Raw genomic sequence first — 26,051 nt, 5'->3', positions numbered from 1 at the left:
GCTGTTTTTGCTTGCATTCCCTCCTACTCATTGCATAGAGTCCAGTCATATTACAGTGACTCCTAAATGAGATCTCTACCCTCTCAAAAGAATTTCAGCACCTTTGTTCAAGAGGAGTTTACAATCTAATGAGGAGGATTCAACATAGACATATCTCAGATACATACAAAATAGATACAAGGTGAGAAGGTAAAGAGAAAAGTATTTGGAAAAGGCTTAATGTATTAGAAAGTATTTAAGCCAGACTTTGAAGGAAACACTTTCCCAACCTAGACATCAGAGTAAAGCTTGGAGAATAGAGAGGATGTGGATAAGGGTTATTGAAATGTGTTTTATACTTGCTGTAATGGGAAATTTAAGGAACAGGGTCTCTGTTAATCCCTTGAGCTTCTCAGAGAAAAGATGCTATATAAATGCAAAATAATAATATAACCAACCAATTTTTTTCATGAAATTATAATCACCTAAGGATCTTATAAATAGAAACTGAGGAATTGCAGATCCAGACAATTAGCATTTAACAGAAATGGATAGTTTACAGTATGGTTTAGGTTTGAAAAGTCATTTGTGTTGTACACAGTAACAGTAATATTGTTCAATGAATTGTGAATGACTTAGTTATTCTAGGCAATACAGTGATCCAAAGCAATCCCAAAGGACTAACGATGAAGCATACTATCCACCTTCAAAGAAAAAAGTGATATTGATTGAACATATACTGAAAAATGTTATTCTTCATTTTCTTTCATTTTTTGTCTTGTTCAAAATGACTAACATGAATTACATAACAGCACATGTATAATCTATATCTGATTGCTTACTACCTCTGTGAGGGAGGAAGAGAAGGATAGAATTTGAAATTTAAAACTTTAAATAAAAATGTTTAGAAAAAATGTTTAAATACTAAAATGAAGAAAAAGGGGAAAAAAAGAAAAGTCATTTTGAGAATCTCAGATTTGAGGAAGGGGGGAGAATGGTAGTAGGGAGGAGTTCTTTCCAAGTTGAGCTATCTCTGTCTTTCCTCTAAAATCTGTACTTTTAAGAAAGTTTCTCTTAATTGAGTCTTACTAACAACTCTTTTCCAGATGGAGAGAACAGCCAACGGGAATTGAGACAAAAATCTCCCTAGATCTGCATTCATTTCCTTAGCTTAGAGCTCTGGTTATTCATAGCAAGTGGAGACCTTTCTCTAGGGATTTGGGAAGTTCTCCAAAAGGAATTTAAGTATGACTGTTCTGTATTTTTCTTTTTTGGTCAATTGGGGCTGTGGCTCAGAAACCCTGTTTACTTCTTGAGATGTCATGTTTTTCAAATGCATTCTCTTCAAAACCAACCGAGGTTACGATCTTCTTCCCTAAGCCTGTTCTGATTTCTGACCTTTTTCTGTTTGTCACATCACCAGTCTCATATTTGAAACCTTATTATCTTAAATATTTTGCTTTCATTTACCTTCCTCATTAAGTAATTACAAAGTCCTGTAAATTCTCCTTATACAAACTTTTTCAGTCTGTTTCCATTAATACCATCCCAGACATTCATCATTTTTGATGACAAATATAAAAGTTTATTAAAAGGTTTTCTTTTCCCTTATCCCTCCAGTATGTCCTTCATAACATTTCTGGACTGGTTGGTTGTTGTCCATTAGCTCAACAAAGACCAAAATGATATCATTATGTAGGATCAAGGTACAGTATGTCTAACTATGGCAGATCAGTCAAATACAAGCTCAGAAGGCTGTATCCCAGGTTGGCATAAAAATAGTTCATATGAACATTTGGAGTGGAGACGTCTAAATTTGAGTGTCTCTCTTTTCTTTTGATAAAGCTACTAAAATTCAGATTTGCTTGTAGAGCACAGCCCCTTTGATTCAGGCACATCATGCACGGTCTATTTTTGCACTCTATATTTTATGACTAGATGTGCTTATGGTACTCTTCTACTCAGAAATCTTCAGTGACTCCCTATTGTCTATCAAGTAAAAATTCAAAACCTTTCATCACTCCATAAACTTTCCAGCCTATATCAAACCAGCCCCTACTAGTTACTCAATGCTCTAGCCAAACAAGACTATTCTCTTTCCTTTAAACATTTCCTAAACTTTCCTGCTTCCAGGCCTTTGTTCAAATTGATCTACCCGATGCCCATCAAGTGCGAATAGCTTAATAAGCTGTGATATATGAAAATAATCTAATATTATTGTTATATTAAAATGATAAACAAAGAACCAGGAATACATTATATACAATAACAGCAAGCATATGCGATGATCAACTATGAGATTTGGTTCTTCTCAGTAGTTCAATGATCCAAAGCAATCCTGATAGACTTTAGACAGAAAATATCATCTTCATAAAGAAAAAGAATTAAGGAGAATGTATGTAAATCTGCATTCTATGTTCACTTCTTTTTTCTGTTTTTTTTTCCTCTTCCGTGATTTTCCTTCTTTGTTGTGATTTTTTTCTCCTGACATAATTCAAAAGCAATGTGTATTAAAAGAAATTTTTAAAAAATTGATCTACCTGCTTAAAATACCCTTTCCTCTCTCTCACTCTCTACCATTTTTAGACCCAATCTTCAGTGACTGACTAAAATGATATGCCTTTCATTCTGTCTTCCTTGATGTCCCTTTCCAGTAGTGATCTTTTCCTCCTTGGATCTCATATGGCACTTTGTTTTGCACTTCTCTAATGCACATGTCATGTTATTTTGTATTGTAGCTCAATGTATTTATAAATTTATATATATTATGTAGGTAGATATGTATATAATGCTTTGCAAAACTCAGAATTATATGTTATTCACTTCATTCTTCTTATCTTTTTCAATCAGAAAAAAAAAATAGTCCTGAAAATAATCATTATCCTGCTGTTACCCTTTTAGAGCTAATACTCTGTGGACTGTTATAGGTAGATAAAATACCTGCTTTTTGTTATGGAATAAAAGTATTAGGGTAAAAGCTTCTCTATATTCACAGAAAGCTTTTTCAGGACAAATCTAGTAGCAGATAAGACAGCAGGGGTTGAGAAATACTTGTTCCCTCATGATTTTGATATTTTTCTGCTAAGTGTCTATATATTGAAAGTTTTTCATTCTTCATAGCTTGGAGATTGAGTATTTGATGTGGCCGAATCTATTAAAAACATTATTCTTATATTTTATAGATCAATATTATAGCTGCATTAGTGTAAACAACAACTTTGTGATAATGGCTCAGGACTAGTATGCTTTATTTGTTGAATTCTCAGGAATATTTTGAATTTTTTTTTTTTTTGGAATATGGACATGTCATCTACTAGTCTTTGAAGGATGGCTTTTGATGTGTAATTCTAGCCAAAAGGTTTTTGTTTTGCTAGTTATTCAGTAAATATTACATTTTCACAATCCAGTGTGTTGTATTGCACAGTTTCTGCCATTTCTTGGAATGCATGCAAGTGCAAGTCAGTTCTTTGAGAATAACTCTTCTATAATTTCTGGCATCAGTGACCTAGTTCTGAATTGTCATCATATTAACTCTCCATCCTATATAAATCTACATGACTCAACTATTTGTTTGACATTACTTTGTTGACTTATTATTGGTTGAATTTATGTGTATGTCACCCAGAAGGTTTTTTGATTTCACACTTCATTACCCTTTCAGTTGTGTTCAACAAGTCAAAGCTGTGTTCCTATTGTCAGCCTTTATTATTGCTCAACAAATGATGTATGCTTGTTTAAAGAGTATTTCTATAAGTATTTAACTTGTTTATTACATACTCCAAGAATTATTCACGTTTCAATATTTATCTTTTGGTTAGATTAGCTAGGTAGTACAGTAGATAGAGTTCATGGCTTGAAGTTAAGAAGACTCATCTTCCTAAATTCAAATCCTGCCTCAGATACTAGTTCTGCGACCCGGGGCAAATCTCTTAATCCTGAAAGCCTCAATTTTCTCATTTGTAAAATGAACTGGAGAAGGAAATGACAAACCACTTCAGTATTTTTGGCCAAGAAAACCCCAAATCAAGCCTCAAAAAGTCAGACAAGACTGAAACAAATGAACAACAATGTATAAGGGTTACAAGCATTATATTTTCCTAATATTATGTAATTTTAAAAATGTTTGTTATTTATTTTCTAGTTCCAAATATATATCAGGATGGTATTAAATAGGTATTATTTGCTTTAAATGTGTTAATCCCCCTAGTAAGACTCTTCTCTTTAATAGCTTTATGCTACTTGTATCTTGCCTAATGGAAATCAAGGTATTGGAAACTATCACCTTCATCCACTGATTTAATTTGACTTGTAGATTCAAGCTCAAAGCCTTCGGTTTCTATCTTTTCTTCGGTTGATGAAGAATTTTATGCTTTACACGTCTAAATGATATCTTGATATCATTGGAGAGAAATTCCACAAGATGGAAAAGATATTTAATGTGTTTTTCAGAAGAGACATATGTTGATGTCAGCTATGCACATTAAGTGATTTATAAGATGTTTTAGAATGACTTCCTCTTTAATTTGAAAGCCATGCTCACTTCTGTGTAAGAGTAATGATAATGGGTCCAGGGTTAAGCAGAACCATAAAGGGCTGAAACTGTTTTCCTGAAAGATGCTACATTTTATATCAATTGTTTTTTACATTAAACGTGTGTTCATCAAATAAATCATTTTAGAATTTGGAACTCAAAATTTTTAAAAAATGCTAAAATTGTTTTTGCATGCAATTGAGAAAGAAGTAAGTTATTAGAAATTCAAATAAATAATTTTAGCATTTTCATTACACTGGAGTCAAAAAAAAAAAAAAAGAACTCTTTAAATTTAGGTCTTCTCTTCCAAACCATGTCAGTTAATGATATTATTTTTGTTATCCATGTGGTTATTATGTAGAATATCTGAAATTTGCATTAAAATGTATATTGGCCTTAGGTTTTTCAAGTTTTCTTTTTTTAGATTTTGGTAACTCATTATTTCAACTTTGATTTCATCTACTTTGGGATTAGGGATGAAGTCATTTTTCATGATTATCCTAATTGATCTACAATATGTTGTGTGTAACTTGGGCCTAAATCATTGTCAAAAACCAGGAAGCATGAAGCTTGTGCTTAGAGTTGTGATAAGATACATTTCCAGTTTAGTGCTTTGTAGTACTGATGCATAACAACGCGTATTTTCAGTCCATTTCCCTCCCATGATCAGTACCAACTACTTGTATGAATCATCACCAGGTGAGGTATTGGTCTTTCTGATTTCTTGACCAGGGTGCTAATCCAATTAGCAATACCCGATATCCGAAGCACCCAGTTTGCTATTATTTCAGAGTTCCCTCCAAGTTCCCACAACTTCAGTCTCCTGGAATACAAAGTCCCCAGTGAATGTCACCAGACCTGGTATTTTCTTAATTAATCATTGCTTCCTCCCTCACTTTACAATGTGTATTTGGAAGGGTTTTGCTTTGTGAAAGTTAATATCATCTTCATCTGTAAAAACCCTTAACTTCTTCAGGATTCAACTCATGGGCCACCTCTCACAGGAAACTCTTCAAGATTCACCTAAATGTTAATGTCTTGTCCCTCTTCAAATTAACATGTATATACTAACTTTTTTTTTTTTTTTTGGTATAGTGTGTCTCCCTTCCCTATCATAGACTATAAGACACTTGAGGGTAGAAGCTGTTTTTCTATTTCATCTTTATATTCACAGAACCTAGCAAGCCTATTATTTGTCTTGCACATAATAAGCATTTAATAAAAGCTCATTGGGGTAGATAGCTCAAGTACCATTACACACACTGTGTGTTAGTTATGTCCTTTTCTGTAATCCCATTTGGGGTTTTCTCTGCAAAGATATTGCAATAGTTTGCCATTTCCTTCTTCAGCTCATTTTGCAGATGGGGACACTGAGGCAAATGGGGGTTAAGTGTTTTACTCAGGATCACACAGCTTATAAGTGTCTGAAGACAGATTTGAACTCAGGTAGTCCTGACATCAGATCTGGCACTTTATCCATTATACTGTCTAGCTGTTCTGCTTAGAAAGAGAGAATATCAGTTCCCCTCAGTAATATTGGACATGAAGAAGTCAATTTCAAAACCATTGCTTTGTCTAAGCCGAATTACATAAAAGGGATTTTATTCCTTTACACAGGGAATTTAAATTTCCTGTTGGCTTTTTTCCTCTGGATGGAGCTGTCTTTCACTCAAGTTTTTGGAAGACTTTAGGGAAGGACTTTTAACAAGTCTTTTGATAAGGGGCAGCTAGGTGATATAATGGAGCACTGGGCCTTAAGTTCAAATCCAACCACAGGCATTTACTGTGTGACACTGTGCAAATGACTTAACTGCTGTCTGCCTCAATTTCCTCATCTGTAAAATGAGGATAATAATAACCTCATAGGGTTGTTGTGAGGAACAAGAGAGCAAATTATAGACCACTTAGCATCATGCCTGACACATAAGCTCTATATAAATGTTAACTATCATATTATTATTATTGATAAATGGTCTTTTCCCTAGGTTAACTGTATGTGGAGGTAGGAATAAGATTAGTTTTAATTGTCTGACTTCTGGAAAATAGTCTTGATACTAGATTATAAATTGCTTGAGGAGTGGAGGCTATGTTTTATTTAACAATTGAATTTCCCCAGGACCAAGTATAATATAGTGAATATGGTAGGTACTGAATTAATGGATGAAATAAATAGCCTTGGAAACAGGTTTATGGAAACATCATAGCATTTGTGAGGCGAGGGAAAAGTAGAAAGTAGTCCTCTACCATCTGAAAACAGGAAGATATCAATATAAGAAGACCGACTTTGGCCCAGGCCATTTCAGAGGAGGAGGAAGGGTACCTGAAGTCATTTTGTTTGGCTTCCTTCCTATTGGATTTCATTAAAAGCATCATTTTCTTTTTCTTTCCATTGTCACTCCTACCTTCTCCCACCTCCTTTCTTCCTCTCCCATTATTTTTTTCCTGCTTCCCTACCTATGCCTTAGGCCAATATCTTCTTGGAGGTACAGTTCTACAGGTGGCACCCAGATTGGTCTTGTGCACAGGTAAGCTTTCTAATATGACAGTGTTTATACTTGTTTCTGGAAGAAGTTAATCATTTACTTATGATACTTTCCATTATTGTATATATCTTCCTTTATCCCCCACTCCACCCTGTGATGTCTCATCATGATGTGGGGTAGCCTGGATTCTCAGCAGAATACAAGTTCTAGCAGCTCCTACCAAGAGGGAAGGCCTCCAGATTCAGGCCCAGTGTTGGACTGTCTCCTTGTCCTCAGAGGTCAGTCCACCAGCGTTGGACATATTGGCTGAGGATTTATTATAAGATAATGAGTTGTTTGGACTGAAGAAGTTCATTGATGTTGTTTTCAGACTCACAGAAGGTTCATTTCAAAATGGCAAGCATTTATAAAATGTCTATTTAAGTGTGAAGAATTGAGGCTGCAAAAACAAAAGCAATACACACTGACTGCCCTCAAGATCTTACAAGGGAGTACCAATACTGGTGAAATCATAGATCCTTGAATTCCTGAAGTAATTTTTTTAGTGAATTGACAAAAATAGCATTGATCTCCCTTTTTTCTTTAAATAAAATACAAATATGAGAGAAGTTAGCACAGATAAGTGTTTTGGTCCAGCTAGTAGTATTCGTGGCTATCACTTAGTCTAAAGTCTTGGATTTTTTCTTTTTTAAAAAATTTATTTTTTTTATTATTATAGTTTTTTATTTACAAAACATATGCATGGGTAACTTTTCAACAGTGATCCTTGCAAAACCTTCTGTTCCAAATTTTCTCCTCCTTCCCCCCACCCTCTCCCCTAGATGCCATGTAGTCCAATACATGTTAAATATGTTAAAATATATGTATACATTTTTATATGGTTATCTTGCTGCACAAGAAAAATCGGATCTAGAAAGAAAAAAAAAACCTGAAAAGAGAAAAAAAATTGCAAGCAAACAATAACAGAAAGAGTGAAAATGCTATATTGTGGTCCATATTCAGTTCCCATAGTCCTCTCTCTGGGTGTAAATAGCTCTCTTCATCACTGAACAAGTAATTTCATTAGATTCATTAGATGAAATTTGCAAAGTTTTTTTTAAATGATCTCCCCTCTCCTTAAAGTTCCCCCTGGAACAAAAGCCTATCTTTTCAACACTAATATTCTTCTGGTGATATTACAGGTCTGTGAGTCATGGAACATTATAGCTTTTGAATAAGTGAGACTTATAGGATCACCCAAAGGACAATGAAGGTATGCCTAGGAAACGTGAGCAGGCTACAGGTTGGAAAGAGCCATGTCCATCAGAATTAATCATTGTATAATCTTGCTGTTGCCATGTATATTGATCTCCTGGTTCTGCTCACTTCATTCACCATCAGTTCATGTAAGTCTCTCTAAAGTCATCGTGCTCATCGTTTCTTACAAAACAATGATATTCCATAACATTCATATACCATAACTTACTCAGCCATTCTCCAATTGATGGGCACCCACTCAGTTTCCAGTTTCTAGCCACTACAAAGGGCTGCCACAAACATTTTTGCACATGTGGGACCTTTTGGACCATAAATATTGTTATTTATCCTTGTACTCCCTCTGTACCTAGCACTTAATAATAGAATCACATCATTGGAAGAGTCATCAGAGACCAACTAGTCCATCAAATAACTGATGAAGAATGCCCTCTCTAATAAATGGTTATCCCTTTGCTCGAACACCCATCCTCATGGAACAAGATCTCAAAGCTTTCATCATCTCGGTTGTCCTCTTTTTGAAAGCTTGCCAGTTTATCAGTGTATTCCTTAAAGCACAATACTCAGAAATATGACCATTTCTGAGTCATATTCTACATATGGATTGACCAGGGCTCCTTCATTATAGACATTGTAGGCAGCCATCAATACGAAGGTGTGACCTGGAACTGATTTTTTTTTACCCACTGGTTTAAAAAAAAAAAAACTAGTTGCAAACATAGTTGTCTTTTGACCTAGTAAGAAAGGTATTTTAAGAAAGCCCTAATACTCTAACAGATGTATGATGTGTTTAGTTTGGGTTTACCTCGAATAATGTGAATTTCACTCCATCCTTACCTGTCCATTATATGTAGTTCTTATTTTTGTCCTCTCATGAGCTCACCCTATATAGGGAAGAAAGGTAATCCATCCAGCATGTGGCCTTCTTGACATTCTTTAGACATTCTAATAGTATCAGGGAAGCATGTGACTTATTTTTCAGTTTTTACCTCACCTTTGCCCTGTGTGACTGGCCCATCTTTTTTGATTATGTGTTTTTTGATAACATTATTTATATCATGACTCCAATATAATTTCTCATTTAGTGTAGCCTGCTCACGTTTCCTAGGCATACCTTCATTGTCCTTTGGGTGATCCTATAAGTCTCACTTATTCAAAAGCTATAATGTTCCATGACTCACAGACCTGTAATATCACCAGAAGAATATTAGTGTCGAAAAGATAGGCTTTTGTTCCAGGGGGAACTTTAAGGAGAGGGGAGATCATTTAAAAAAACTTTGCAATTTCCCTAAAGTATTCCATCTCACTCTCTTCCCATTCAATTGGCTCCTTGTCCATTTGTAATATCCTCCATGATATAAAAAAGTATATGTGTCTATACACACATCATGTGCACACAAACACTGATAAATGAGCTTTATGAGTTAGTTGTTCGGCCTGCTTAATAACATAACTGGAACAATAAGGATTTTTCATCCACTTAGTTTTTTCTGTGTGGATGATTAAGCCCATATTGTTTGAGGGATTATGGATTTTATTTAGGAGCTTTGTAGTGTTCATAGAACTATAGACCTAGAACTGGAAGAAACATCTGTCCAATTTTTTTTTATTTTACTGATGAGGAAGATGAGGAAACTCAAACTGAAGGAGGTTACACAGTTAATAAACACTGAAGGTGGAATCTGAATCCATGTACTCTGACCCCAAAGTTAATCCTCTTTTCCTTGGGCCTTGCTCCCTCCTACATTTGACTCAATATGCAGAATATCATTCACAGATAGGAGCATCAGGATGGAGAGAGAATACTTCTTCACTTAGAGCCAGGAGTTCTCAAACTTACGGCCGTGGCCCAGATGCGGCAGCTGAGGATGATTATCCCCCTCACCCAGGGTTATGAATTTCTTTATTTACAGGCCCACAAAACAAAGTTTTTGTTTTTACTACAGTCCGGCCCTCGCACAGTCTGAGGGACAGTGAACTGGCCCCCTATTGAAAAAGTTTGAGGACCCCTGAATTAGACTGTTAGGTCTTCATAATGATAGTGAAAACTTTCCCCTCTCTAACAATCTTTGAACAAGGTTACCTGAGTTATTATTGTATCTTTCCAGAAATCATGTATAATTTTGATATATACATGAAGAATACCTTGTTAGAAGTGAGTCTTTAAAGTTCTATCAAATCAAGTGCTTTCATTTTTCCTAAATAATTAACCAACTAATCACTGTGGGATCTTGCATTCTCCTAAGTGATAAATTTAGAACTGGAAGGAATGTTAGAGATTGTGGAGTCCAAATCTCTCATTTTACAGATGAGATTATTGAGGCCCAGAGAAGTTAAATACAGTTATACACCCACTAGGTGTCTTAGGAAGGATTTAAAGCCAGTTTTTTTTTTTTTTTAACAATATAACTGTATGTGTATAATCTATATTAGATTGCTTGCTATCTTGGGGAAAGGAGAGCAAAGGGTGGGAGGGGAAAAAGAATTAGAACTCAAAGTCTTATAAAAGTAAATGTTGAAAACTATCTTTACATGTATTTGGGGAAAAAAAGTACTATTACATTGGGAGGGTGGGTAATTAAATTCACGTCTTCCTGGCTCCATTTATGTTGCTTTTAGTTAATTTTGTTAGAGAACATATGTGGATTATTCTAGTAAATAGCAGATGATTAATAAATGTTTTCTGATTGAATGAATGATAGCTGAATAGTTTGCAGCCTGGTGTTGAGAATTTTGCAAGTTAATGAGTTTTTATTCTACATTGTAAAGCCAAGTGTTCCACAGATTTCTTAACATTAGGACAAGGGCCACAATGCCAGTCATACTTCCTGGGTGTGCAGTGAGGAATTTGGGTGGGGAAAAGAATATTCCTAAAGCACTTTACACAACAAGGTTCTATGAAAAGGCAGAGAAAACAAAAATGTATGATAGAAAGTGGTCTTCCTTTAAGTGGTGGAGGCAGCTTGGATTCGGAGGCCTTACTGTGGAAACACCATGTGGGTAGTTAGGCCCAGGGGCAGTGGGGAAGGAGTAGGAACAGTTGGCACTTGCCAAATGTCATAACCTGCAGGATGGCTAATGACTCAAAATGTTTCTCTCAACCCTTGGACGGGCCCCTGGGGAATCTGGCATCTGGCCTCCCAGGATGGATGCTCCAGTGTGATTGGACGTCTGCTCTAGGTTTTTTGCTGGTCTTGTGCCCAGTCCCGCCCAGAGAGTGCAGCTTCGGGGATAAATCAGAAGGGTTCATAAGGACCAGCTCCATTGGAAAATGCACCTTCAGTACTCAACCCTTGTCTCTCCCCGGGGTTCAGGCTGAAAGCAAGAGCAAGAGACCTGGGATAGAGGAAGTGGGCTGGGGACCTGAATCTTGGAGGTGAGTCCCTTTACTCAGAATTCTCTCAGAGTCCAGCCAGGATAATTACAGTCAGGTGCTTGAAATTTTCCTAACTGGCCCAGAAAGAGAGCAAGATGCTACCCAGGAGCATGTGGCTGGTACAAAGCAAAATAGCAAGGGAATCAGTCTTTCAGTGCGAGTGGGCAGACAAAGCAGATTGTTCTTTCATCACACAGTTTTTATATTTAGCATATTCCCATGTTGGACTTCATTTTTCTTGATGAACCCACTTGTCTCATGGCTTTGATGTTAAATCTAGTCTTTCCATCAGCATTAGGTTGTGTCTCATAAATTGCCAGCACTAGGAACAGTGTCTTCCCTGCTTCTAAAGACATGAAAGATCTATCGATTGACTTTTTTTTAATCTAACTTGTAATCTGCCTAGGCCTCTGAGAAATTATTCTTTGTTTAGATTTGGATGTTTGCCTCTTGCTGTTTTTGTTTTAGTTAGTTTAGTAACCAATAATTATCTTGGCAGTTGTCTTACTGTAAAAACAGATAAGGTCTATCATACTTCTCTATGGTTTGGTTTGGTTTTGTGGTATTTCCCACTGGTTAAAGAGTCACTGCTATGGTTCAGGTTGCATGTGAAGTGCATTGGATTGTTTGGATCATGAGATGGATTTGAAATAGCAAGTGTTGGTATCCACAGCTAAAGAGCATCTCCATACCTGACCAACCAAAACCAGAAACTAGGAACTAGGGGCTTTGCTACTTGATCCATTCAGGGACGTGGTATTCTTCTGGGAAAACGCACACTGGTTATACATGCTAGTTTGATTTCTGGACCCAGGACCCTGCTAATCAAATCAATAAAGTGAGTCAAGAAGTATTTATTAAGCATCTACTACTTGCCAGGCACTGTGCTAAATGATCAAGATTATAAGAAAAGTAAAAGATGGTTCCTGATCTCAAGAAGCTTTTAATTTAATAGAGAACTGTGCAGTCTAATGATTGCATAGAAGTGATGAACACATGTATTCTTGTATCCTTAAATGTAGACAGGAAACATGGCAGAATGGATAGAATGCTACAATTAGAGGCAGGAAGAACTGGACTCAGATATATTACCTCTAATACTTATGTGACCTTGGACAAATAACTTAATCTCTCTGAAGCTGTTTCCTCATTTAAAAATGCTTCTAGACTAACCTCACAAGACTTTTGTGTGAGCGTCAAATAAAAGAATATATGTGAATATCAACTATCATTGCAAATGAGTATGTCTGTGTAGTTTGTGTATTATTCATTATAAGTAGATATGTGTGTAGAATACCATAAATATTAATATATAAAAACCCAAAATGCATAATTCTATTTAGTCTAATTATATTTCTCAAACCCTACTTCAGATTCATCCCAGGATTGGACTCAACTTCATAATTATTCTTATTCCTTATAAACTTGTGGCTATCACAGATGTTTCAAGATGAGAATTGTTAAGACTTGGTGGGCTAAGAGAATAGATTATTCTGTTTTCTAATTCTTGATCAATGAAATGGAACAAAAACAATCATCATCACTTAAAAAGCTGGCTGGTAAGGAATAGGGTGAGGAGAGTCAGGGGACAGAGGAGTTCTGATAAGTCATAAAAACAATTTTAAGGTATTTACAAAATATAAATGACTATCTTTAGAAATATTTTCTTCTAGAACCTAGCACATTTTTGGAAATGTGGTGAAGGATGAAGAAATGTTTGTTGACAATCACGTAGTGGGCTTGGAATAAGGAAGATCTGGGGTCAAATCCAGGCTCAAATCCACGTCCTAAGTGATCCTGGAAACATCATATAATCTCTGTTGAATTCAGTTTCTGCAACTGTCAAAGGGGGGTAATAATAGCACTTCAAATTGTTGTGGAGATCAAATGAGGTACTATTTTTAAAGCACTTAGTACAATGCCTGGTACATAGTAGGCACTATATAAATTCTTATTGTTGTTATTGTTATCAGAATCATGAAAATATCTTTGTCCCCTTCCCCTAGACAAGCAATCAATCAATATAAGAAGTATTTATCAAATATTTACAATGTACCAGACACTATGCTAGGTCTGGAAATACAAAGAAAAAAACACAGTCCTTGCCTACAAAAATTTGCATTCTTTTTTTAAAATAGTTTTTTATTTTTCCAAATACATGCAGATAGTTTTCAATTCACCATTACAAAACTCTGTTCCAAATTTTTCCCTTCTCCCACTCACCTCAGATAGCAATCAATTTGATAGTGGTTAAACGTGTGCAATTCTTCTAAAGATATTTCCATATTCATCATGCTGTGCAAGAAAAATCAGATTAAAAGGGGAAAAAAAGCAAGTAAACAAACAAACAGTAACAACAAAAGTGAAAATACTAACACTTTGATCCACATTCAGTCCCCATAATTCTCTCTTTGGATGTGGATGGTACTTTCCATCCCAAGAATTGCCTTGAATCACCTAATTGTTGGAAAGAGCCAGGTCCATCACATAATCTTATTTTGCACAAGGTTCTCTTGTTCTGCTCATTTCACTTAGCATCAGTTCATGTAAGTCTTTTCAGACTTTTCTGAAATCAGCTTGCTTATCATTTCCTATAGAACAGTAATACTTCATTATCTTCATACCATAATTATTCAGCCATTCTCCAACTGATGAAAGCTTACATTCTAATTGGAGAGATAATAAAAACACAAATAGGTAAGTATGGATTACATAAAAATTAAGCAGAAGCTGACTTGAGGGTGAAAGACTAGCAGCAGGTAGAACCATTGAAAGTTGTCTGCAGAAAATGTCTTGAACTGAATTTTCAAGGAAGCCACTGAAAGGTAGAACTGAGAAGAGAATGTAGGAATTAGCCAGTTCAATGGAGATGAAGGGCTATATGGGAGGCTGGCACATAGACCAGTATGACTGAACTCTAGACCACATGGATGTAAATCTATGTTAAATGGGCAGAAAAATAAGCCAGGATCACAGTGTAATGAGCTTTAAATGCCAAGCAAAGGAGTTTATGTGGCTTATTAAGTAGGGGAGTGGTATGGACAGACCCATGTTTTAGGAAATTACCTTTGCGACAGTTTTTTGGAAGAAAGATTGGAGTGAGGAACAAGTTGAGGCAGAGAAACCAATTAGAAGGCCATTGCAATAATTCAGATGAGAAGTGATCAAGGCCTGAACGAAAGCAGTGGCTGTTTGAATGGAGAGGAGACATATTTGAGGAACATTTGAAGACAAAGAAATTAAGAAATTTGGTAACTAATTGGATCTGTGCTGTCAGTGAGAGTGAGAAATGGTGGATGACACTGGACTTGATAAACTGAGTAATTTATTGTGTCCTTGACAGCAAGATGGTAAAGTAAAGGAATTTTTTTAAGAGTAGCGGTGGGCTGAGAGTGAAGGAAAATAATGAGTGTCACTTGGGATAAACTGAGGTTGAAATGTCTACAAAATAGGCAGTGCAGAATGTCCAATAGGCAGTAATGTGGGACTAGTAGAAGAATGAGGGGTGACTCTTTCTCTCTCTTTCTCTGTGAATGTATATATACATATACATGTATATGTATACACACACACACACACACACACACACACACATATATATAAAGTGAGAATCATATCACAGAAATGCTAATTGAACTTTTTGAGTTGAGTTCTCTGAGTTACTGAGTATAGAAGAAAAGAAAAAGATCCAGAACAGAGATCTAGGGTCCTTCCATAGTTAATAGCCATAAGGTCCAATGAAGAAAGACTAGACTGGAAAGGAGTGAGTGAGAGGTGAAAGGTGAATCAAAAAAGAATCATAGGAACACTAAGTTTGGAGACTTTTTCTAAGGTAAAACAAAGTATCATGAGCCACTTGTGGCCTACAACACCCACAAGTGTGGCCCAAACTAGATTAAAATGTAATTGAAAGACATGTGACCAAATAAATAAACATACAAGAAAACATAAATAATATATTTTAAAATTTTCAGCCCACTGGGACCCTTATTTGCATTTTAATGGCCTCTGTTTCTGATTAAGTTGGATGCCACTTAGCTAATCTAATCTCTATGTTCTTTGTTCTATAGATGAGGAAACTAAGGTCTATTAGAAGTTAATTTTTCTTTTATTTTTATAAGAATCTCTTGCAGGGTCAGACTAAACTGACCTTTGCAGACAGACTTGGAAACTATCATGCCTCAAATATCTCTGGGGAGGATTTGAGGAAAACATTAAGGTTGGAATTTGACCCAACAATTAAGCAGTATTTTCATCTGAGCCATACATTCATATCAGGAAATTAGAGGAATCATTTAAGTGTGAGGAAGAAGACTCGGGGCCTTGTGGTCTGGGCAATCAAGGATGGCATGGCCAATTTAGCCAGAACAACCATTGTGATTTTGGCTGGAGTTTGGTTTTTAAGGTAGTAGTGCAAGCCCTTGGACCATTGTTGTAGTGTTGCTGACTGGAACAGCCTCGGTTGAATATTATCCAGTATTGACTCAGAAACTATAGTTTGGCAATCTTCAGCTCCTTCACAACATCACATCCAGCCAATCATTAAATCCTTTTGGTTCTGCCCTTTAAGTAACTCTTGAGTTTTTCCCCCTTTTGCTACCCTGGGTCAATTTAGTATACAATAAAAAGAGTGCTAAACTTGAAGAACCGTGGGCCTGAGTCCTACCTGTGATATTTATTAGCTGTGTGAACCTGGAGGGAAGGAAAGTAGGAAATAAACATATATTAAGCTCTAACTATTTGCAGAGCACTATGCTAACCACTTTACATTTATTTTTTCATTTCATCCTCATAACAAACGTGGGTGGTATTTTAAAAAATTTTTTACAGTTGAAAAAACCGAGGCAGACAGAAGTTAAATGACCTGTCCATGGTTGTACAACTATTAAATGTTCAAGGACAGAATTGAAATGAGGGCTTCCTGACTCCCCACCCACTTAGATGCCTGAAGAAGGAGTGTTAGATGCTAAATTTGGAGGGAAAGGTTGAAACAGAGAGTTTTCCATATCAATGATATCACAAGTCGATAAACATTTATTGAGCACCTACTGTGTGCCAAGTCTGAAGCCCACCCTTCTAAGTTGTTGTGAGGCTCCATCATCTAATGGAGATAGATCATTTACCCTGCCTATCTCAAAGGATTATTATTATTATTTTTGCTGAGGCAATTGGGATTAAGTGATTTGCCCAGGGTCATACAGCCAGGACGTGGTAAGTATCTGAGGTCAGATTTGAACATAAGTCCTCCTGACTTCAGGGCTGGTGCACTATCCACTCCAACTAACTGCCCAAAGAATTATTTTAGGAACAGTCTTTTGCAGACTTGAAAGTGCTCTATAAACAAAGATTGCTATTATTTGAAAAGAAAGCTGGTGTATTTTTGGTTTTTTTCCTCATTTTTTTCCTTTTTGATCTGATTTTTTTTGTGCAGCATGATGATTGTGGAAATATGAATAGAAGAATTGCATATGTTTAACAATATATTGGATCATTGCCATCTAAGGGAAGGGGTGGGGGGAAAGGAGGAAAAAAAACCTAAAACAAAGTTTTTTAAAGGTGAATGTTGGAAATTATTCATGTATTTTTTTTGGTTTTTTTATTTTTTATGTATATTTTTTTGAAAATAAAAAGTTTTAATTAAAAAAAGAGAGAGAGAGAGCTGCAAGCTCTAGAGGACAGTAAGAACTAACCCCCAATACTGAAATGGACTTCCTTGGTGATTCAGGCCTATTTTGTGAGCTGGCCTGAGACCTAGGATCTGCTGAGCTGCCTTGGATTGGCTTTTATCACTGTTGCTTCCTTCAGAGTTTTTCCCAAGATAAGCATTTAGTAAACACCTGAGGACTCTTGACATTAGCTTCCTTTTGGATATTTGCCAAAGCCTCTGGCTCCAGTTAGAGTGGGAGAGTAACAAACTTGCTTTTGATTTTCAGAAATGTCTTTCTTGGATCTGAATTTCTTCTCCTTGGGGATGTGGTCTCTCGGAGCTGGAGCCCTGGGCGCAGCTGCTTTAAGCTTGATCCTGGCCAACACTGACCTGTTTCTCACCAAATCAATAGCAGCTACCCTAGAATTTTTGGAAGAGATAGAGCTGAAAACTCTGGATAATGGTGAGTACTGGGCTTGGAGCTCAACACTATTCCTGATAATTCAGAATATTCTGGCCAGGGACCTACTGTTCTTGGTTTTGTGAGCTTTGGGGCCTTTTTTTTTTTTTGGTGGGGGGGGTGCCTTTTGAAGCCTCAAAACTGAGGGGTGAAATATCAGTTGAAAAACACTGAAAACCTTTATTTCCCTTCCAGAATCCCCAAAAACTTTCAAAGCCCGAGAACTGTGGGCAGACAATGGGGCAGTGATCATGGCAGTACGAAGACCAGGCTGTTTTTTGTGTCGAGAGGTATGTAGTTTTGCATTTGGGGCTTTCATTTAGGGGGAAAAGCTATAATATGTGAGAGACCTTTGTACCCCAACTGTTGTTTGTAGCACTGTGGTGGTTTGTTTTGTTTTATTTTTCCCCTCCATTATTTATTTATTTATTTGTTTGTTTGCTTATTTATTTTTGGCATTCTTTTATATTTTGAATTCCAGATTTTCTCCCTCTCCTCACTCTTCCTCCACCCAGTGATTAGTACCAATTATATATATGAAATTATGCAAAAATATTTTCATGTTCCCCATATTCTTTAAAAAACAAAAAAGTTAAAGAAATAGAAAATTATATTTCAGTTTGCACTCAAAGTTCATCAGTTCTGTCTGGAAATGGATAGCATTTTTTCATCACTAGTCCTTTGGAATTATCTCAGATTATTGTATTGATCAGAATAGCCAAGTCTTTCACTTGATCATCATTACAGTTGTATTGTGGTTATTAAATCATTTCAGTCATGTCTGACTCTTCATGGTCTCATTTGGGATTTTTTGGCAAAGGTATAGGAGAGGAAACTGAGACAAACAGGAATAAGTGGCTGCCCAAGATCACACATCTAGTAAATGTCTGAATTCAGATTTGAACTCAGGTCTTCATGGCTCCAGACCTAGCTCTCTATGTCCTGAGCCACCTAGCTATAACATTATAGCATTGGATTTTTGCATTTTATCCTACTTTCATACTTTCATTAGTTATTCAGAGCAAATGTCTTATCTTTCCAAACTAGACTCATTTATATATTTGAATACCTGTGATAATAATCACAGGTATAGAATATTACATGATTTGTAAAACACTTTGTATGCCTTAGGATATTTGATCTTCACAATAACCCTGTGACATGGACATGCTATTATGTCTATTTTATTAATGAGGAAACTGAGGCAGACAGGAATTAAGTGATTTGCCCAGAGTTACACAATTAGTAAGTGTGGTCTTGGCCCTCAGGATTCTCATAATCTTCTTGGACAGTTAATCTGCTTTATTTCTTTCTACAGACTATCAGTGCAGTGATGGGCAATGATCAATACTTGTTGATTGGTATGAATGTGGTGACTCTGAATTCTTTCCTCAAGGCATCATCATCAATGATGTTCCATAGTATTTTCCCCACATTTGTTGAGAACTGGAATTTAGTAAGTGGTCAGTGCAGTTTCTTAGGAACAAGGAGGAGTTGATGTTCAGAACCCCATGTCTTAAAAGAGCATAATCCTTAACAAGACAGTCAGGGTCAATAGATTACTGTTCCTTTTATTTTTGCAAATAGGAATCTATCTCTGCAGTGCTTTGTAAGGGACATGAAAGGAACAGCCCTTTGGAGTTCCCTGACTTAACAGGGCTATGACTGGCAGGATATGGAGACAGGACATGTGTAATCTATATCAGATTGCTTCCATCTTGGGGAGGAAGGAGGAAGAAAATTTTGGAACTGAATTTTATAAAAAGTGAATGTTGAAAACTAGACATAATTGTTTAAAAAAATACTATTTATTTTTAAAAAATGAAAACTAATCCCTCTTTAATTCCCTCTTTAATTGCCATTCTATTAATCAATTCAACTCTAACCTTTATAAGAAAAGTTCAATATAGTGAATAAGGATAGAGAATTTGGATCCTCAAAGACCTAATGCAAATTCTATCTCAGAAATTTTACTAGCATTATGACCTTGGGCATGTCATTTAAATTTTATGTGACTTAGTTTCTTTCTGTATAAAAGGGGTTAGACTCAATAGTCTCTAAATTCCCTTCCAGATCTAAATTTATGATACTATGAGCTTCTAAACTATTGAAAGGATAGACTATGTTAAAAGTACAAAGACCAAAAAAAAAGAAAACCATCCCCTTGCTGCTGCTATAGAGTAGACAACTTATGTCGTTTTAGTTATTATGTCTGACTTTCTGTGACCCTGTTTGGGATTTTCATGGCAGATGTTACAGCTCATTTTACAAATGAGGAAACTAAGTCATACAGGATTAAGTGACTTGCCCAGTCACACAGCTTGGAAGTGTCTGTGGCCGGATTTGAACCCAGGAGGATGAGTCTTTCAGACTTCAGGGCTGACATTGAATGCACTGTGCCACTTAGCTAACAGAATCAACCTGTATGCATATGAATAAATGCAAAATATATGCTTTCACAATGTGTACAACTTACCCCAACCATGATTCTTCTACTTAGCTGACCTCTGGATTGGGGCGGGCTGCACAGCCACCCACCTGGCTACATATGTGAGCATTTCTTACTGTGCTGATATCCCTCGAGCCACGGTCATCTCCTCCCCCTCCAGCCATCTCTCTGATGTGAACTATGAGGGAAATCTTCCCGTGCAAAAAGATACCCGTCTTCTCCAGGGTTCTCACAGGTCCACTCTCCTAACACTGCCAGCCTGGCCAGATTCAGCAAACACTGGTTAAATATCCATGAGGTACAAGGTGCTGTCTGAAATGAGCACCCATTCATTAGGGGAAGAGCAGGAAGCTCCTTGGAGATTTAAGTCACTGAGACTCTCTGAGACTTTCCTCAACTCTAAAATGGGAGGATGGGGCTTGATGATCTCGGGGGTCCTTAGATCTGTGACCTGTGAGGTGGAGACTGATTTGGGGAGGGAGGAGGAAGGGAGAAGTGCTGCTATTCTTATAGCTTCTACCACGGAAATCTCACACCTGAGTCATCCTGAATCAAAAGCACAAAATTCAGAGTATGATGGATAGAAGCACTGGTCCTGAATTTGGGAGAACCCAGGCTCAAATATATCCTCAGAAACATAATAGCTGTGTGATCCTGGATAAATGCCTTAAACCCAATTGTTTCCCAATCCCTGTCAAAAATCCAGTTAAATTCTCCTCAAGTCTCTCTCTAATTCAGTCTATCCTCCACAATGTTACCAAAGTAATTTTCCTTAAGCACACATCCTCTACTTAATAAACTCCACTTGTCTCTACAATCAATACAAAAAGCTCTGTTTAGCTTTTAAAATCATTTCCTAATCTAGCTCCAACCTATCTTTTTATGAGATATTTCACATTTCTTTCTATTTTTCCATCTGTTGAATTTGTTTTTGTTATTTCTTGATATATTGTGGGTTCATTTGCTTCTGTTTTGGCCAATTCTTACTTTCAAGGAGATTTTGTGCCTTTTTTTTTTTTTAAACCAAGCTGTTAAATCTTTTTTCATCGGTTTCTTGTATAGCTCTCATTTCTTTTCTCATTTTTCCAGTATCACTCTTATTTGGATTGTAAACCCTTTTTTTAACTGTAGAAATTCTTATTGGGCTTGTTTCCATTCTTCATTTTAACTTGAGACTTTACTTGTAAATATTTTTAAAACTTTATTTTCTTCTGTGTTTGCATCGTGAGCTTCCCTGTCACCACAGTAACTGCCTATCAACAGGTTCTTCATTCTTCATTTGTCCAGCATACTTCTTGCTTTAGATTTTATGTTAGTGCTGTGCTCCACACACTTCTGAGAGTGATATATGTCCTGAGTTTCTACACTCATGTCCTCCTGCTGCTTTTCCATATCAATCTGAGGGCCTGGAAGTTTTCAGTACTCCCCAAGTAGTGTATACAGGGAGAGGTATTTCACTGCCTTCCTGGCCTGAGTTCTGCAAGTTTCTGGGCCTGGTGTGGACTTGTGAATTTGTGTGTGGTTAAGTTTCAGTAAAACTATTGCTGGACTCAGTCACAGTTCTCTGGGAAATTTTGTAGATTCGGGACTACTGAACTACTGGCTCCCCTTTGATTTTGTTCTGCTCTGGTTATTCCATGCTTGGATACTAAAATGTTCCCTTCTCTGGCATTGAACCCATCCCTGGTCAGTCCCTGCTCTGTTATAAACCTTTCTAGGTCTGTCTTCCTGAGCTGTCTCAGACTGAAAAAATGATTCATTGTGGCTTCTTGGCTTCCTTAAAATTTAGTCTATCAAAATTCTAGGTAATTGTGGAGGTAAGCAAAAATAGTTCTCATTCTGCCATCTTGATTCTGCCCCCATCTTCCCACCTATCTGTCTAGCCTCAATGTGTATCACTGCCTGTCCAGCACTTTATGATCCAGTCACACTAGTATTCTTTCTTTTCCCTCAGATACTGTCTTTGGTCTTTGTGCTTTATACTGGCTGCTCTTGAGCCTGAAATGCATTTTTTCTCCCCATCTCTACCTTACAGAATCCTTTTGTTCCTTCAGGACGAAGTTCAGTTCACATTACACATGAATTCTCTTTTTCATCCCCTCAGCTGCTAATGTCCTTCCTCCCAAACTATCTTATATTTAACTACTTTGTATTTATTTTATGTATAATTCTACATGGTTTTAACATTTTCCCATTAGAACTCAAATTTCTTATGATCAAGGATTGTTTCACTTATTGTGTTTGGATCCATAGCTCTTAATACAGAGCCTGACCCATAGTAAAGATATATATATATATATATGATGTGTGTGTGTGTGTGTGTGTGTGTGTATGTGTGTGTGTGTGTATGTGTGTGTGTATGCTTATTGATTGATTATAAGAGTTGGAAAGGAGCTCAGAGGCCAGATGCTCCAAACATCTTCTCTAAAGCATACTCAAACAAGTCTTTATTTGAGTATCTAAATGATTGGGAACTCACTATCATACAAGGCAGCCCATACCCCTTTGAGTAGCTCTAATTATTAGCAATCTTGAGTCATTTCCAGTTTGGCACATTTTGTGTCCTAATTAGTAATAGTAAAAAAAGACATTCATATTTTTGTTTGCCCACTCCCTAACCTAAAGGGATTGCCTTCATGGCTTTTTCAGTCTTGCTTGAGTCCCCTCCCTACCCATCCTAGGTAGGCTGGGCTGGGCTCTCTTGGCAAGACACAGGGAACCTCTGATTATACCAGGGGAGGAACTTTCATTTACATTTGTTGGGTGTTGCCTTTCAATAGCAATGGCATTTTAGAAGCTTTTGCTGACTTAATTTCTTCCATTGTCAAAGTACAGTGACCTAAAAAGTAGGAAAAGAGCTTCCAACAGTAATTAAATGGTGATATATTATAGAAACTTTTGTTTTCTAGAAGTTTGAGTGAAGAGGATATGTGTTTGTATATATAAAAGTTTTATTTAGTTAAATTAATTAATAAAGGAACCCAGAGTAATAAACAAGTCAACAAACATTTGTTAAGCATTTACTATGTGTCAGGAATGGCGCTAAGCAGTAGGAATATATAATTATCCTTTCCATATCACAACTTTCTTCATTATCATTTTGATGTATTATGGGTCAGCAGAAAAAATTAAATGGAAATTTGGGGGGAGCTTTGCGAAAGCCATAGATGTCCTGCAAAGGGCAGCAAACAACACAAAGCTTATGACCAATACTTAACCCACATTTTGCAATAAGATACTGTAAGCTCCCTATAAAAGAAAAAAGAAATTCAGACTTCTTCTCTGGTTTGAAGGGATGGCCAAAAATTTGTATGTGAATTTTCAAGATCATGAAGGAGGTGGGGGTATTAACCCTAATCTCTTCCTATCCCACATGTGAAAAGGATAACTATAAATATACTCAAAAAGAAAAGCAGTTCCTGCTCTTGAGGTGCTTACAGTTTAATAGGAAGACTACATAAAAGTAAGTTGAAAAAAAAGGAGAATGATGGAATTCTGTGAAAAATGAAGAGATGGTTGCCCAGGAAACCTTCCGTAAATGGAGATTCTGGGGGAGCTCTTCACCCTCGAATCATAGGAAAAATTTATGTAATATTAGTTTATGTAGTTTATAATAAAAGAGAGATTTCTTTAAATGAGAGAAACCTTTTAGCTTGTTAGGCAAGACTTCAATAAGAAAAAGAGGAAGGGAGGAAATAATGAATTGATAAAGTCCATTATGTACCAAGCACCATGAGACCTTTGTGGGTATGTGTGTGTCCTTTTTATCTGGTGTTTAATCAAGTTATTGATAAATGTGTTCAAGGAAATGGTATTCCCATTTAAGTTTTCTTTTTGCATTTGACTTAGAAAGTAAGTTTAAAAAAATGAACAAACATAACTCCTACTGAAGTAGAGTTGATACATTTCAAACACTCCTGTCAAACTCACTCTGTCTTCATTACAGTAACTTTATCCATATTGTTATCATTTCCCTAATCCTGCCCCCACAGCAACAGAATTCTCCCTGTAAACAAGGAAATACAGTTAAGCACAACAAATGGGCATATTGATAGCATATGCCTTGTTTCACACCTCATTCCTTGCTTCTCTGTCAAGAGAAAAGGATGTTCCTGCTGAGCTGTCCAATCTTTGTGGCATGAGTCCTGATCATGAACTGGCCTGTGGACCAATACTTGGCAATTTTTCTTTCTAGAGGAAAAGCTTTAGCATTGTACTTGCTTGCCTAACAGATTTGCATTTGCATGACATGTATTTGCATATGTCATGACTTATAATAGATGAGCCCCCTCTCTCCAAATATGAAACTTTTCTCCTATTTTAATAGAAATTCATTTATTCAGCAAATAATTACTGAATTCTTACTGTGTATATAGTTCTGCAATATACTAGAAGGTTGTAAAAAAGATATCTAGAGATTCACCAAGCCTGAATTAGAAAGGATCTTAGAGGCACTCTAATCTTCCCTGATTGATTAGTCCCCTCTATTAAGTGATCATCCAGCCTTTCCTTGAAGACTTCTAATGATGGGGAGCTCATTACCTACAAAGGCAGTCCATCTATTTGATTCATTCCAAAGCTCTAGGCTATCTAGATGTTTTTGGATCCTGACTATCATCTAGTATATTTACTATCCTCTCTTGCCTTTGTGTAGACTGATTGATTGATAAGCAGCTGACACAGGTCCCTGAAGTTTTCTTTGCAAAGATACTAGAGTGGTTTGCTATTTAGTTCCTTCTCCAGCTCCTTTTAAAGGTAAGGAGACGGAGGCAAGCAGAGTGAGCTAGCTTGGGTCACACAACTAGTGTCTGCGATTAGATTTGAATTCAGGAAAATGAGCCCAGTGCTGCCTAACTGCTCTTACATTGCTCAACAGCTAGCTAAGAAGATAAGACATACTTGTACAAGATTTTAAAGTAGCATAATAATAAATAACATTATAAAACTGGAGATATCGCAAAGCATAAATTGTCAAATGAGTGTTTTGCACAATGATCTCAAAGGTCAGAGAGATCTGGTAAATGTTTGTTGTATTGAATTCAACCCCTGTGGACAAATTATCAAAGAAGACTAAGTGTAGAAGTGAGAATTTTTGCTGGGTGCTGAAAAATAGCTAGGGTTGAGGTTGAGAAGAAAGGAAGAGGGGAAAGGCATTCCATGTGAAGAGAAGCAGCATGGTGGGACTTTTTGCAAGGGACATTTAAAGGACAATTAGGGACTAATCTGGCTGGAGTGTGTTTTAACTAGAGACGATGATGAGGAAGAAAAAAGGATGAGGATGCTAATGACAATGGAAGTATGGATGTGTCATTTCATTGATTTGGGAAACTCATAAGATGAAAAGGCCTCTTCTACCAATGCAGCTCAGGCTTCTCATTAGAACTTAAAATCTAAAGAGTTGCCTAGGATACTCAAGAGTTAGTTAAGTGACTTGGTCAGGACCCCACAGCCAGTATATATCAAAGGTAGTGTGACCTGGTGGTGATAGAATTACCTTTCGAGTGAAAGACATTGGCTCTGTATAAAATAATATAGAAGTTATAAAAAGCAATTATTACTTCCATCTATCCAATCACCTACCGAATTTTAAAAGACAAAAGAATGGCAGTAGTATGTGAACCCGGACTGTTTCTATTGAAATTTCATTGAATATAACATGGGAATGAAAATTATAGCAATTCACTTTTATATGGGACTTTAAAGTTTGCTCTATCTTATTTGAACTTCACAATTCTCTTCAGAGAATATTTTTGAGACGAGACAACAGAAGCTTCTCCTAATAGACTATCTTTCATTTTTGTGTTTGTTTCCCAAGAACTTAGCATAGTGTCTAGTACTTCCTGAGTGCTTGATGCTTGATAAATGAAAGAAT

At 36.5% G+C, this 26,051-nt stretch overlaps 1 protein-coding gene across 4 annotated transcripts in view; it reads left to right on the top strand.

Moving 5' to 3' along the window:
• PRXL2A (peroxiredoxin like 2A) overlaps positions 1 to 26,051 on the top strand; it is a 53,640-nt gene that overhangs the window by 12,119 nt on the left and 15,470 nt on the right. The window contains exons 1-3 of one of the 4 annotated variants that reach the window (XM_051981977.1): positions 6,976 to 7,035; positions 17,557 to 17,733; positions 17,926 to 18,020. In XM_051981977.1, coding sequence (XP_051837937.1) covers positions 17,559 to 17,733; positions 17,926 to 18,020 — 270 coding nt within the window. In that variant the 5' untranslated portion in view covers positions 6,976 to 7,035; positions 17,557 to 17,558. Of the gene's footprint in view, positions 1 to 6,975; positions 7,036 to 7,255; positions 7,272 to 11,513; positions 11,624 to 17,556; positions 17,734 to 17,925; positions 18,021 to 26,051 lie in introns of those variants that run through there. The other 3 variants (XM_051981980.1, XM_051981978.1, XM_051981979.1) reach the window with 3 other exon arrangements.

This window comes from Antechinus flavipes, chromosome 2 (genome assembly GCF_016432865.1).
Source record: "Antechinus flavipes isolate AdamAnt ecotype Samford, QLD, Australia chromosome 2, AdamAnt_v2, whole genome shotgun sequence".
Lineage (NCBI taxonomy): Eukaryota > Metazoa > Chordata > Mammalia > Dasyuromorphia > Dasyuridae > Antechinus > Antechinus flavipes.
The sequence above is the reverse complement of the archived record's forward strand: the minus strand, read 5'-3'. Positions and strand labels throughout refer to the sequence as shown.